General features: G+C 42.8%; 1 protein-coding gene across 1 annotated transcript; it reads right to left on the reverse strand.

Moving 5' to 3' along the window:
• Positions 1-157: 157 nt before the first annotated feature.
• On the reverse strand, positions 158-14,488 carry snx25 (sorting nexin 25). The gene is made up of 22 exons (XM_037461108.2): positions 14,277-14,488; positions 13,259-14,019; positions 12,479-12,563; positions 8,551-8,767; positions 7,918-8,090; positions 6,985-7,171; positions 6,404-6,474; positions 5,555-5,745; positions 5,183-5,314; positions 4,894-5,043; positions 4,666-4,794; positions 4,386-4,550; positions 4,080-4,211; positions 3,437-3,577; positions 3,230-3,343; positions 2,815-2,892; positions 2,355-2,438; positions 2,114-2,231; positions 1,886-1,952; positions 1,565-1,746; positions 1,370-1,470; positions 158-1,251 (listed from the first exon to the last, which is right to left on the reverse strand). Exons 2-22 carry the CDS (start codon positions 13,610-13,612, stop codon positions 1,186-1,188), a joined length of 2,937 nt encoding a protein of 978 aa, XP_037317005.2. The 5' UTR covers positions 13,613-14,019; positions 14,277-14,488; the 3' UTR covers positions 158-1,185.
• Between the last annotated feature and the right edge of the window lie 487 nt (positions 14,489-14,975).

The raw sequence follows: 14,975 nt of genomic DNA on the forward strand, positions 1-14,975 counted from the left end.
TGTTTATATACTGCAGAATAATCCTTATTGAGAGGATTAGTCAATAGCTGATGTGTTATAAGTGTAGCGTGACCAAAATTACTTTATCCGTCAATGAGGTTGAGCTTATTATTATTACACTACAGCTGTGATTTAGTAAAAATAAAAAATGCTGATCTATGTCAAAGTATGTTTTTATTCAAATATGGATTATGCTGACCTGTTGGTACATCTGCTTATACACACTGGTTGACAATTTATGTCAATAGCCTACTGGTAATAGTATTTTAATGAAATCAAAAAAATACTTAAATTCAGTTTCATGGACCAGTTAAAGAAAATCAAAAATGTCACATACATTTTTTTGCAATTTATTGCTTATATAAACGCTCTCTAAACAATTTTTGGTAAAAATAAAATCTATCAATAATAATCATAAATAAAATCATCACAATGACTTTTACATGACATTATATTGCACAATAATAAGCCTCAACAGGAATCACAGAACACAAGTGCTGCTCAGGTTGTGTGTAGGAGGAATGTTCCAATGTCCTTGGGCAATAACTCCCTGGGTTGCCTTCAGAGCACGACAAAAAAAAAAAAACTTGGGACTTTTTTTGCTGTATTTCATTGAGGTTAAACAGCTGGGGACCACACAATCATTGGTTTACTATCACTAGTTGTCACTCTTTTTTGTACCCTAGTGACCAGCGTGATTTACACACAAATACAGATTTGTTGTCGGACAGATCTGATGTTACAGTGCTATCAAAATAAGAAAAGAAAAACAATGCCAACATGGCCCACTTAAATGTCAAAACAACAGTTTGTTCTTGTGTGAATGTTGACTCGCTGTGTTCCGTCTCGTGAGACGGCTGCCTGAACGAGAAGAAGTCGGACTCCATGTGGTTCCTCCACGTTCGGAGGGATGAGTTTTCATCTGTGCCACAACAAAGTGAAAACCTCAGCCCCTTCGGTTGACTTGGGTCAGCTCAGCCTTTTCATCATTTCACCGCAGTGTTCTACTTCCACAAATCAGCATGTGTGTCTTATCCACGACCAACACCCCCGCTCTCTGCTTGAGGTTAAACCAAAAGGCCATTGTCTGTCTGGCAGTTATGATTGGTCAGCTACAGAAAGGCATTAGATCCAAAGACTGTGTTACAAGTGTATGTGTGTGTGCGTGTGTGTATGTGTGTGTGTTCAGATGTTGTCCACCTCTGCGCTGAGTTCAGGTGACACTTCCTTGAGTAACATTTCCATCAACACCTAATGGAGAAGGCAAGACAAAATGATTTGTTCTGCAGCTATATATATATATATTTTAATTATTATTATTATTATTAATTAAAGGACTAACATTGTTTGACATATTTATCATTCTTACATAGAGAAGATGTTTGTTGGCACTAGCTTCCTGCAGGGCATTGAAGATCTTGATGATTCCATAGCGGGCATTCTGCTGGCCAACTAGATTTGCCAGAGCATCTAATAGAAAAAATATAATATTGAAACAAAGCAAAGAGGTTAGTCGTGTTCATAAGTCCTACATCTACAGGTAAAATATGTGTTCTGTGTCCACCTGGGATATTGTCAAGTAGTTTCTGTTGAGCCCGTTCCTTAGTTTCGCTGCGTTCGCTGTCAGTTCGGACCTTGACGTGAGGTGCCAACTTTCCGTTGGGCCAGAAAGTGTCCTTGAACACATTGATGTAACACACCGACATCTGTTCACAGAAGATCCAGTTTACTGTGTCCCGGATCTGTCTAGAATGAAGAAGACATGTTAGCCCTGGGGCTAAGATCTGTTGGGCTGGTTTGTTATGCAATAGGTCGGCACAGACAAAGTTTCAACAATTCTGCAACATACTTCAAATGAGTTTATGCCAAATTGTTCCAAACTTACTTGTTGATGGTTCGTCCAAATGTCACCTGGACTAGTGCAATAAGCGTCCTCCTCACCCACTTAAACACTGGAGAGAGAATGAAACTGATTGGATGAATCATCTGTCAGAAACCACATGCTGGTCCCAAAAGCACAGGATATTACTAAGGATATTACAAGTTTAATACAAGTTTATTACAAGTTTAACACTTGTTACATATACATAGATACACAAATTGAAATACTCACTTCCTCTGAGTTCAAATATCTCCCCTATGAGCATAAAACAGGGCTCGGCCAGCGCGTCTCTCCTCCCGTCTCCCTCGTCGCCGTAGTCCGATAGGTCGCTGTCGTCGTCAGCCTCCTCCTACAGATTTTGCATGACACATACACGTAACAAACAGACCCAGACACACACACACGCTGAGCGTGAGCTGTGTGAGCACATTCCACATGTTAGTTTTTCACATGGTGGCGTGTGATGGGGTACCTCGTTGTGGGAGAAAAAGTCTCCAGGTAGCCTCTCCAGGAAGGAGGCCAGAGAGAAAGACGATTTCTTCTGGATTGACATCACCTTCAGGCATTGAACAAGATATTATCATTGTACAATATAGTGTAAAGTATCAGGACTAAAATAGAATACCACGGGAATTGTCCAGAGAACTGAACAAGATCCATAATTATTATGAAATCAAAGACTTTTACATTGTGATAAAGGAATGAATTAAACGCAGCACAAGCTTTTAGCTGCTGCTGTACATTTTCTAATTCATCTGGAACATACTGGAAGTAACTTTGAATCCTCAAACACCAAAACCAGCCTGAGTGAACAAAGAACTTTAAATATATATATATTATAAATATATAATAAATTATACTTGTTTGTCTGACATAATTCAGTAATGAATAGTGCCGACTTATTTGAAGGGAAAGTATGACAAATTTGTTACCTTGAGGTACTCCGGAGATGGGCTGAGGAACGCATAGAGAGCCTCTGACTGGCACGATCGTTCATCTGTCAGCAGACGCTACACAGACACACACACACACACACACACACACACAATTTAGACGGGATTATAAAATAGAAGCGACAGAGTGAACTTGCAAAACTTTATGGCTATTAAGTGAATTTCAGCTGCCCAAATATATATCATTTTAAACAAACTAATTTATGGTATTGTTATTAAGAGGAGTGCAAGTGTACAGCCTTCTCACACTTGTTATATTGTAAGCAAATACAAGGATTCCTGCATGAACGACCAGCCGTCTCTGTGTCGTGAGCGAGAGCTACAGTATCGTTGACTACAGCACTAAAGATATCCTCTTCCCATTCAAGTGTAACATCACACAGAAGTTGTTTACCTGGAGAAAGGCATTGAGCTGAGTTTTACTCTTGTCTAAGAACTTCTGGTCGATGGATTTGAAGGGAAGTTTGCTGAGCGATGGTAACTGGAGCTTCTTCAGGGATGGAAAACACTGCGGAGAGAAGACCCCAAGCATTTAGAAGGTTTATATATATATATATATATATCCGTGTGTATATATATTGGTATAATGTATAATGTTTACCTCTGTGAGTTTGCGATGCAACATCTGGAATTCTGTGAGTTTCCTTTGGACGCTCCAGCGACTGTTGGTCGTCTCCTCTCCTTCTACCAGGCTCACACACACACTGTAACAAGCGACTGTCTCGCCTCCCTCCTCTGTAGCCTAGACACAAAAACATCTGAATGAAATGTCTACATTCCACTCTTTTAAAAAGCATTTGGATTTAAAGTGTAAAGGAAGGGCTTCAGAGCACTGCATTGGTGTATTTATTATGTCGATGTTCACATGTTTCTTTACATGCAGCAAATACTAGATTCCATATTTATCTGGTCAAGTTCCTGAGCTGACCCACATGCAGAGAAGAAACATGGAGGCCGTTGAAGTGCATGTTTATGGCTGAACGTAGAAGTTGACATGTAGTGGAAACCAATGAATTACTCCCACTGAGTCAGCATCTATTTATGATTTATGACCACATATGTAAGTGGCCCAAATCATAATTGAAAAGTGTTCCATTCGATAACTCAACTGTTGTGAAAAGTCCTCAGATCTGAGTCACATATGCCACAAAAATAACCCTGATTTGAGAACGAGCAAAAGGCTCGCTTGTTTCTTCAGTTGGCCGTTTTTTGTTGGTGACAAAAGACTACACACAGAATGCTACCTCAGCAGAAGTGATGGTTGCCCTCCAGTGCCCCAGGTTTTCACACCACCAGTCAGTCCTGGTGATATGCTGCTGCAGTTCACCGTGTTCTTTCTCCATGGCTCCGATCTCCTCTTTTAGTTTGCTCACAATCTACAGACACACGGAGGACACAGATTTGAACCAGCATGCAATCACGATTAACTGAAAGCGACTTTATGTATACAAATGCCCAGGCACATGGGTGTTTAAGCGTGGTGTTTGGCTGGGAGCTTCTGGAGGGAATTCCCATGTGTTTTTTTGTCAGTTCTGCTCATGTTGCGGTACCTTTTTGTCTGGCTTGGGTGCATTCTGAATCGAGCCCAGCGCCTGCCGTTTGTACTCCAGTTTGTCGTAGAGTTGGCGAAGTTTGGTAGCGGCGTAGCTGGCCTGCTCATTAATTCTTTTACTGCCTTCGTCGCACACCTCCTCTCCTGCATCTAGTCCCTGGCACTGCAGAATACATGTATAGTCATGAACGTGTAATAGCTCAAGTATTGACTCCTACACGGGATTCATTTGAGTATCTTAACAGTTCAACCCTTTGACAACATTTTGCATGTCTGACCCCTTCTTCCTCCTTTTCTTCCGTGCTGGACAGTGATTGGCTACACTGCTCGTCTCGTCTGATCAGCCCATCATAGTAGTCGGAAACCAGGAAGGAAGGGTAGTAACGCTCTCTCATCTGCTCAGCCACCTGGAGGATGTAAAGAGCAGCAGGAATGCTTCCTTTTAGAACATATTCACTTTATAAAGAGAAGCCATCAGCGACAGTTTGTTTAAAATCAGCCGGTACCTGTTCTTGAAGTCTGACAAAGACCTGTGTTCCCCTGTTCCCCACCAGACTTTGTTGGATCTCCTTCAGGAGAAACTTCTCCACTGGAATTTCCCGGCTCTCCACAAAGAATTTTTGGTAGATTTCCCCAACGATTTGGGGCACTTCATTCTGTTGTGGATGCGTAAACAAACGCATAATGAGTTACTCGTCATATTAATATACTTTACTGTACTATTAAAAACATCAGCGCTCACTACTACACCATCATACAGTATTAGCAGGCTTAGGACAACCCTCCTGGACTCACCTTGTTGGCAGTTTTCAGTGTTTCCACAAGTTCCCAGAAGCTAATGAGAGCTCTCTTATCAACTCTCTCCATGTAAACTCGGAAATGCTCCCGATAACCTGCATTACACAGGATGTCATCAAACTGGAGAATCTGAATATGAGGAGGAGAGAGAAAAAATAACCAAACCTCAGCCATGTGGAGCATGCTTGGATCCAAAGAACAAGCCCTCCAGCAAGGTCACACAGCTAAAAAGGGACAGCTAATACCAAAATCAAAAAACAGTGTACAGTGTACGTTGAATGTTCTTAAAAGCCGATATACTGTGGTGAACCATTAATGTTCATATATTCAATTATTCAGCAACCAGAATCAGCCTTGTACAAGTCTTACCTTCTGACTCTGAGGCTCATCGCTGTCATCAGCCCCTCCTTCCTCGCTGTTCTCATAGTTCGGTCCACCAAGCAGACGGATTCTTTTCTCACATTGTTTCTTAGCAACAGTCAGCTGATTGATGTATCGTTTCATATCTCTGGCCCTCAGCAGGTCTGCCTTCATGGCTGCTGACTCTTTACCTTTTCGCTCTAAAAGAGAGGGACAGCCCAGCAGGGGGGGTTGAAGGGAAAGTATGAGCCACAGAGTGACATGCATAACTAGGAAAATCAGGTTGCTCCACGTCACTAACTTCGAGTTACTGTACTGTCAGTAAACTATAATGGCGGATGGAAACAAAGAGCTTAACAAGTTCATCCAACATCCGATAATACTATATCCGTCACACATCGGCCATTTTGTAATGCTGAAAAGCAATGAATGTAAAACATTATTCTGTAAGTGAAAACCAACATTTTTGAACAAGGAACGAGAATACTGTGACCAAATCATGGATTATATCATATTGGCTAGTCATTTCTGTACAGATTGCTGTAGACAGTGTTGCTACACATCACTCGAACCTAAACTGGTTTAGTTTTAAGTCAGCTCTTGGTCTTTATGACACGTCTATCTCGTCACCGATTGGCACAACTCACATGTCACGTCGGACCATCCCACCCGGTTCTCTGCATTGGATTATCAAAGGAGTACAGGCTACAAGAGACGTAGAGAGCTGTACTGTTGTGTTCACTAAAATGAATACATCTTAACACGGTGTATTAAATTATAAATACTAACTTTTCCTGTATCATTCCCAGCAGAACACTCCAAACCCAAACTTCATATTTAGTGATTAGGTTTCTGTACCTTTTTGCTTCTTGAGCTGAGGGAGGCTGCTGATGGTGGTGGCATGAATGATCTCCACCACTATCTGATACCTACCAAAAGAAGCATAGAGGCAAAACTTCAATCCGCTGTTGGAAGCAATAGATGAAATAAAAATAGGATGTCTCCAGATGAAGGAACTTAACACTGGAACACTAAATAATATATAAATATGCTACGATGGAACAATGAAGATCATCCTTGGTGGGAATTTAAAAAAAACTCCCAACATATGGTACAGGATGTAAACATTGAGGTCATTCAGTCTATGTTTAAGGATTTGAGATGAATATAAATCTATGAGAAACAGTATTAAGCCATTAATTGTAGAACCGTAATGTGTCCCGTCGCATTTAGATCTGCTATATCACCAAAGAGACACGGTCTGTTCCTATGGCAACTCCACAGCAGAGAACAGACTGGTGATTAACACTGTCTGGTGTAAATGTTATATAAATAAATAAATATATGCCACAAAAAATGTATATGTATGTATATTTGGGGGTACTAGAGTTATGTCTTTGCTCAGATGAATGAGGCAAGTCTGTGTGTACTGTTCATGCCTGAGTTGTTTGAGGAAATTGACATCGGCAGAAGTTGATATCAGTTTGACGAAGTCTTCGTAGGAGGCAGCGTAGGTGTAGGCTTTCTTCTGCTGTTCAGCCTGCTGCTCCCTCTGCTCCAGCTGAGACAGCAGCATCCTGTTTATGGAGTCTGGGTCGCTCAGCACTTCCACCAAAGGTTTCAACACTGCAGCAAATAAAAAGGTATGTTTATACGAAGGACTGTTTGAATATACACACTTTACAGGACTGGCTGTGGTTGTTCAATCAAAAGAATCTCTCAACTCCACCTGATGCACATTTTTAACTGCACATGTTACTCATTTCAACAGAGTTGTGATTCCCTCGTACAAAGCAATCCATGCCAAAACCAAAAGCAGTCAAAGTGACTTCAAGTGCCCTACTACAGGGACTGCACATGTAATTGTCTCTGACATTCAGGTTAACTAACCCTTTGAGCTCACAGAGGGCTCCGTCTGTTGGAAAAGCAGTTCTTGACTTAAAAAAGCAGCTATAAAAATTATGCATTTTCCCATATGTTACATGAAACAAATACTCTCGCATATTGCATCACTTATGCTTCACAGCAGGTAAATGGCAGGTGTACTGTATGACATAAATAGTGCTGGTTAAAGTCAATATAGGATTTCCACTTCCACAGCACTGGTGTTTTGGCTCCAGTTTTGCTAATTGGGATGAACATGTATCAATGAAGCTGGGCCATGGTCTATATCTATCACTGACGTAGCTGACACAACACAACTATACACGAGGAAAGAGGAAAGAACCCTAACAGAGCCACAGACATTCCTAAAAGTATGACATATACATACATACTTGTATGTTGAGATAAGGAAGAACCAAAGGATATCTGACTTTGGAGTATATGTATTCACTAGCGGACCCAAATACATGGACGATGATGCGCAGCACCTTTGGTAGTGATGACTTCTGTGAGGCAGCAGCGTAGTGTATGTGACTTGGCATCCTTTTGCGGTAGCAGACATAGCAACAGTATTCTGGCCACGCAGCGGAGGAAGGCCAGCTCGGAGTCCGGACTGACCAAACAGGAATGGAGAGGAAATGGTCGAGTACACTCTTCTAGTCTGGTGTAAACACAAAAGACACAGCGTGCAGATCCAGATGTCAGATGAGCATATAACATCGTACTTCATCAACACAGCAAACACTCCCAATCTTTATTCGTTCTTTAGCTGCATTTCATCCCGAGGTGCTTCCAGACCCCGACCGACTGGTAGGTATACTGTGTACCGACCGAGCGAGACGCACTGCTGCTACGTTGCTCCTAAAGTATTGAAGACGAGGGAGGCCGGACTTCTCCGTGATAATGGACCAGATGGTGAGTGAAATGCCCTTCTGTCTGGAAGTCTATCTGTCAGACGGTATCAGGGAAGTGCCAAAAACATTTCTCTACTGTGAGGAGCACGATGGACACCCAAGCATTGGCTAAGCGTAAGGAAGGAAAACTTTTGGTAATCTCACGTGCCTGTGCGCGGTGTGTGTGTGGGTGTGTGTGTGTGTGTGTGTGTGCATGCGGGAGTGTACCTTGCAGATGCAGCCTTGAGGTCGGTAAAGTGTGTGTGTAGGATTCTTATGGTGTCATAACAGACCACGTTGACAAGGTCGATGCCGGCGAGCCTGGATCGCAGCTGCCCAATCATCTGCCACCAGTCCTCCGACAGCATGGAGTACAACTGACCCTCGTCATGACTCAAAGGGATGTACCAGGACAGGATGTAGTCCCTGTAGGCGTAGTCAAACACTGAGACAGAGAAGATGAATACAAAGAGTCACACAATATTTCTTGATTTTGACTCCATTAAAGAAAGACATTCATCATTTTTAGATGTTTAAAGACTTTTTATTGCAAATGCTCTAATCTCCCTCGGCCCATGCTGTTGCAGCAGTGCAGAAGTATCATCCGTCCATCTCCGTTGTAGACATACTGCTTAACGTGCGCAGGCTCACAGGAACCGGAGCCTCTACCAGCAGCATACTTGGTGAAGGAGGAGAAGGCCAGGCACAAGGCAACAGTTTATCACATGAGACAATAAATGAAGACCGGGCTTCTCTTTGCTCCACCACACAAGGCACAAATATACACTCACCAGCCACTTTATTAGGTACACCTGTCCAACTGCTAGTTAACACTTAATTTCTAAGCAGCCAATCACATGGCGACAACTCAGTGCATCTAGGCATGTAGACATTGTCAAGACAATCTCCTGCAGTTCAAACCGAGCATCAGTATGGGGAAGAAAGGTGATTTGAGTGACTTTGAACGTGGCATGATTGTTGGTGCCAGAAGGGCTGGTCTGAGTATTTCAGAAACTGCTAATCTACTGGGATTTTCACGCACAACCATCTCTAGGGTTTACAGAGAATGGTCCGAAAAAGAAAAAACATCCAGTGAGCGGCAGGTCTGTGGGCGGAAATGCCTTGTTGATGCCAGAGGTCAGAGGAGAATGGCCAGACTGGTTCGAGCTGATAGAAGGGCAACAGTGACTCAAATAACCACCCGTTACAACCAAGGTGGGCATAAGAGCATCTCTGAACGCACAGTACGTCGAACTTTGAGGCAGATGGGCTACAGCAGCAGAAGACCACACCGGGTGCCACTCCTTTCAGCTAAGAACAGGAAACTGAGGCTACAATTTGCACAAGCTCATCCAAATTGGACAATAGAAGATTGGAAAAACGTTGCCTGGTCTGATGAGTCTCGATTTCTGCTGCGACATTCGGATGGTAGGGTCAGAATTTGGCGTCTACAACATGAAAGCATGGATCCATCCTGCCTTGTATCAACGGTTGAGGCTGGTGGTGGTGGTGTCATGGTGTGGGGAATATTTTCTTGGCACTCTTGGGCCCCTTGGTACCAATTGAGCATCGTTGCAACGCCACAGCCTACCTGAGTATTGTTGCTGACCATGTCCATCCCTTTATGACCACAATGTACCCAACTTCTGATGGCTACTTTCAGCAGGATAATGCGCCATGTCATAAAGCTGGAATCATCTCAGACTGGTTTCTTGAACATGACAATGAGTTCTCTGTACTCAAATGGCCTCCACAATCACCAGATCTCAATCCAATAGAGCATCTTTGGGATGTGGTGGAACGGGAGATTCGCATCATGGATGTGCAGCCGACAAATCTGCGGCAACTATGTGATGCCATCATGTCAATATGGACCAAACTCCCTGAGGAATGCTTCCAGCACCTTGTTGAATCTATGCCACGAAGAATTGAGGCAGTTCTGAAGGCAAAAGGGGGTCCAACCCGTTACTAGCATGGGGTACCTAATAAAGTGGCCGGTGAGTGTATATACATACATACATATGTATGTATGCATTTTTTTTGTAGTTTCGGTTAAATATACCTATATTGAAGAGGCGGAGCATAAGATCCTGTATAATATTGTATAAGTTGTTGAAAAAGAATGAAACAAACTACAAATGAAAGGACCTCTCATATTTAAAGTTGGTGGGATCTTGCAGACAGACTAAATATTGTTATTATATAAAGCTTAAGGTTTTTATCTGAACATGGAATAGTACATTTGTCTTCAAATGCATAAGTGACTGCAGCTTTAAACAACTAGGAGTAGTTATGTTTTCCACATAGCACTTTACGTTTAAGAGGAATTTCCCATGTGGAATCAATTCTGCTTTGAAGGAGAGTGGCAGCTCTCCCTCTAAAACACAATAAAATATGCTAATCAAATAAATATTTCTTTTTTTTTGTCTTTTAGGCAAACAAAATGTGTTTCAGTCTTTGAACTGGAAGGGATCTTAACATTCTCAACATGGACAGGGGGAATTTAATATATCTGATCTGTGTTTGATAAACACAAACTGGAATATTAGGGCCCTTTTCACATCTACCATACTAAAAGGTTCTACATGTTTTTAAATGATCTTATGTGGGTACTTTTCCTTCCTCTCAGGGTCCAAAGACAGGCACCTTAGGTGAATCGGTGACCCTGTTGCCTGTATGTGAGAATGTATTCATCTGTGTGTATGAGCTAGACTTATGAACTATCCTCCAGATTCAGAGACCCTGAAAAGGACCAATAGTTTGGAAATATGATGAATGGATGAGTGGATGGACAGAAAGGCTAGTGCTTTGATAGTAGTTATGCTGCGTTCACACCAAAAGGAAAGTGAATTTTTTATGCGACGAGATTCTATGCAAAGTCAATGCAAAGACTGGAATGGTTGTAAATAAAGTAAATGTTCAATGGGTGGCGCAAAGTACATCATTAAAACAAAATGCACAGAGCAAAAAACCCGTCTCAATCACGCAAGTTGAAATATTGCTGAAACTGCCACTCACAACACAGACGGACACGTGCTACGCAGCAGAGATTGAATGCCTGCAAGTTAGTTGGTGTCCAACCGAGAAATCCTGGCAACGATCTGACCCAAAAAGGTCAGCAAACTGGCTACTGGTTGGCCTGAAGTAGTGCTGGCAGAGGCAGTCATCCAGACGCACTTCCTGGAGGATTTGGTAAAATTCCCAATCATGTCATGAATCCAAATACGATGAAGCGAATGTGCAAATGACGCAAATTAACCAAACAGCCGAGCGAGTAAACTCGGGTGAATAAAGCGTTGTGCAAATTTGATTTGCTTTTGGTGTGAACGCAGAATAAGTGTACATTACATCATCTCCATTTTAACCCAAATAATTACCAAGAAAGTAAGAAAATTACAAACAATCATTGTTTATACGGATAAAAACATTCAAATCATAGCTCCTCTGGGAGGCTAAGTCTAATGAATAGGGGAGCTTGAATTTAATACAAGAATTTTGCATCACGCTAAAACAATACAGAGTGAAAATAATTAACTCAGCAACAAAAATTGTCGACTGACAACATAATAATGTCCTCGTAAACTAGTACCACACTACAAGCCCCACAACAAGCTCTGTGTAAATCCTGGAGCCATCTGTTACTCGCCTCCAGACATTGTGTGTGTGTGGGGGCGTGTGGATGTAATGACCAGGATGTTGCACTGTTGTAATCCACTATGAGTGGCAGGGGACATGGTGACTGACAGGAACAGAGCTCATCAGTCAGCAGGTTTTTGTTGTTGTTGTTAAAAGCAGAAACTGCAAGTCTTTTCAACAGTATCAGAAACATTTAAGTAATTGAAATGGAGACCGATTTGCGAGGGACGTGGTACGCTGTCAACGTGGCATAAGATAACCATAAATTAGATTAATTCAATTAAAGAAAAACATTGTGTGCTTATAAGCAAAACGTAGTTGCATGTTGTAATGGAATCTTATCCTGATATGGTTAATGTGATGGCAATTCAACAGAACATGCTTATTGAGGTAGAACATGCATTGATCTGAACCTGTTGCGCTGACTAATAGCCCACGCAAGTTTCAAAATGCATTAACATGGACACGACACGATCACAAAGGACCTCAGAAAATCTCCTAAGCAGCGGCCACCCATTACCTTCCTTCAAAGCTTTGTCCACATTGTGAGACACCACCACCCTCCTGCTCTGGCTGGACTCCTGACCTGGAACCAAAAACCGGGCCTGAAAAACAAGGGGAGTAAAAGATTACTACCCAGATGGTGACTTCTGTATCAAAATCAGGACATATTGGCCAATAACCAATCAGGGGGGAAAAGATTGCTAGGTTAATAAGCCTCAAAAACAGCCCAAATCTGTCACAGTTTATACAACATGTTGACCAGATTAATGCTTGTGACAATACTCCTCCGCTGTCAACGTCAATAAATCATCAGTGCACAGCAGCAAGCACACTCAAAAACACCCCCCACCCCTGCTGAAAGGCAGAGGAGAGACCAGGGACACAATTTACTTTCCTGTATCTGTGCATGCATGTTTGTTTGTGTGGTTAAATCCAGCACGATGATTCCACCTCATCTACCAAAGAACAACAATCAAGGAATCCAGGAAGATGATGAGAGGGAGAGGAAGGCTGGGAAATGGGAGGGAAATAATTGCGGGGGTGGCAGAGGAGCAACCGAATAGGAGAGTTAGGAAAAAATATGGAATGCAGATGGGTCTGTTCAACATGTTGTAGGCGCTGAAGAAGTGAGAGAAGTGCCCTTAAAATGTGTAGTAAAATTAACGTTAGTGGAGTCCACTGATAGAAAAGAAACTGACTGCTGTTAGTTATAATTTACTGCGTGATGCAGATGACACATCACATGGTGCGCATAAAGTGTTTGTGTGATTAATACATTCTTTAACTAGAATCTTACCATCAGCTTGATGAAGAACTCCTGGCGCACAGCTGACTGCCTCCTGTTTGTGTTGAAGCAGCTGACTTTAAGAGGACTCTTACGGACCAGCAGCACAAAACTCCCAGCCAGGAAGCAGAGCAGGGCGAACGAGACGTAGATGAACAACTTCAAGAAGAACGAGGTGAGGGTCAGGCCTCCCCATGCCAGCTGGAACACTACTGCTGCCACCACGCCCAGGCAGAAAGCCGGGACGAACCGGAAAGAGGAGCCAATGGCAGAAGTGGAAGTGGCCGACATGGGCCCCTCTTCTCCGCCGGCACTGCTACTCCTTCCAGCCAGCGGTGTGGTGGTGGTGATTGAAGGGGTGGGCATGCTGCGACCCCACCATCCATATATGTGCTACTACTAGTTACGCTGGGAAAGTGGTCCGCTAGTCTATACGCCAAGTCCGACTGGTAGGTATACTGTGTACACTGGTGTATACCCTCGACTACAACACTGTCTGCAAGACGAGGCATCCCCGCTCTGACATCTCCCCGCCGACCCACGCCGCTATGTTGTCCCGAGCCCTAGCATCGGCCCGCCGGGTGGCCACAGGCGGCGAAGAGCTTCACCAGCTGCGTCATCCACGAAACGGTTCTCTGGGCGACAGTGCGGGGGTAATCGGCGGGAGGTGGTTGTCTTGGAATGGGCGACAGGAGCTGCCAGTCGGTAAGAAAGTAGAGACCTTCGGGGATAGGACAGATAACCCCTAGCGCCGTAGCACCATCCACCGTCACCTTGGAGACAAATAGGGTATTTGGCTTAGTGACTGTTGCTAACCAACCGGGCAAGCAGGATGCTCCCCTATGAAGACAATATAAGTTACTGTTCGTTGCTTTAAAACTTCGAAATACCTCAAATGGAAGCAAGAGACAGCAAAAAACGCGAACTGTTGTTTTGTTTGACTGCTACGCCAACTGCAATACTCACAGCTAGCCAGTTAGCTTGCTTGCTAGGCAACCCATTCAACGTCAGCTAATGTTAGCTTACTTACCTTTCGTTGTAAAGGGTTTGTGACAACAGCACTACATTATCGCTTTCCTCCGTGTAAAATTACGTATCGGGGACTTTGCAGAGGCGATTTAAAAGTATTGTAAACGCAACGACTGAATATATAAAGTCCAGAATCTCCGACAGATAAAATCAAGCAACTGTTATTTTCCTCGCACTCCAGCTGACTGACAAGATCTATGAACGTGAAAGGGTCTCAGCCAATCAGTGCTGGTGTTAACCACAAATGGTGTGCTTGTTTTACGTACCGTGACACCCCGAGTAAACAGGGACGTTTAGTTTGAACGTGATTGTGTTTGCACGGGGGAAAAAAGATGAACCAGCTGGGAAGTTTCAGGTTATAATCAAGTGTACCCAAGATAAAGGATCACGTCTCTGACGATTGCTTTATTCTCGTAGCCGAAAGTTAATGCTTATTGTTAATGTATGGATTCCTAATCAAATTATAATAATAGCAGATCGATTTTCTTCATTAGCTAAACGATATGACGGATGCATTTGATATTTCTTGATTGATGGCACACATGAGACCCTTATTTGTACATTGTGGATTTTGTATTTCTTATTTGTGTGTGATACAGAGAGAATCCTAGATTATCTTAACAGTACAACTAGCCTGTGTCTGAGTTTTTGGAGATGATCTGTAAAGTGTGCAAAAGAATATGGTTAACATTAAAGGGAC

Source organism: Pungitius pungitius, chromosome 2 (assembly GCF_949316345.1).
Source record: "Pungitius pungitius chromosome 2, fPunPun2.1, whole genome shotgun sequence".
In the NCBI taxonomy this organism is placed as follows: domain Eukaryota; kingdom Metazoa; phylum Chordata; class Actinopteri; order Perciformes; family Gasterosteidae; genus Pungitius; species Pungitius pungitius.

Coding starts and splice junctions, on each gene's coding strand:
- snx25 (XM_037461108.2), bottom strand. CDS start 13,612: ATGCCCACCCCTTCAATCACCACCACCACACCGCTGGCTGGAAGGAGT. Junction 5,044..5,182: donor CACTGAAAACTGCCAACAAG/GTGAGTCCAGGA, acceptor CATCCACAACAG/AATGAAGTGCCCCAAATCGT. Junction 2,893..3,229: donor AGCTCAATGCCTTTCTCCAG/GTAAACAACTTC, acceptor GTGTCTGTGTAG/CGTCTGCTGACAGATGAACG.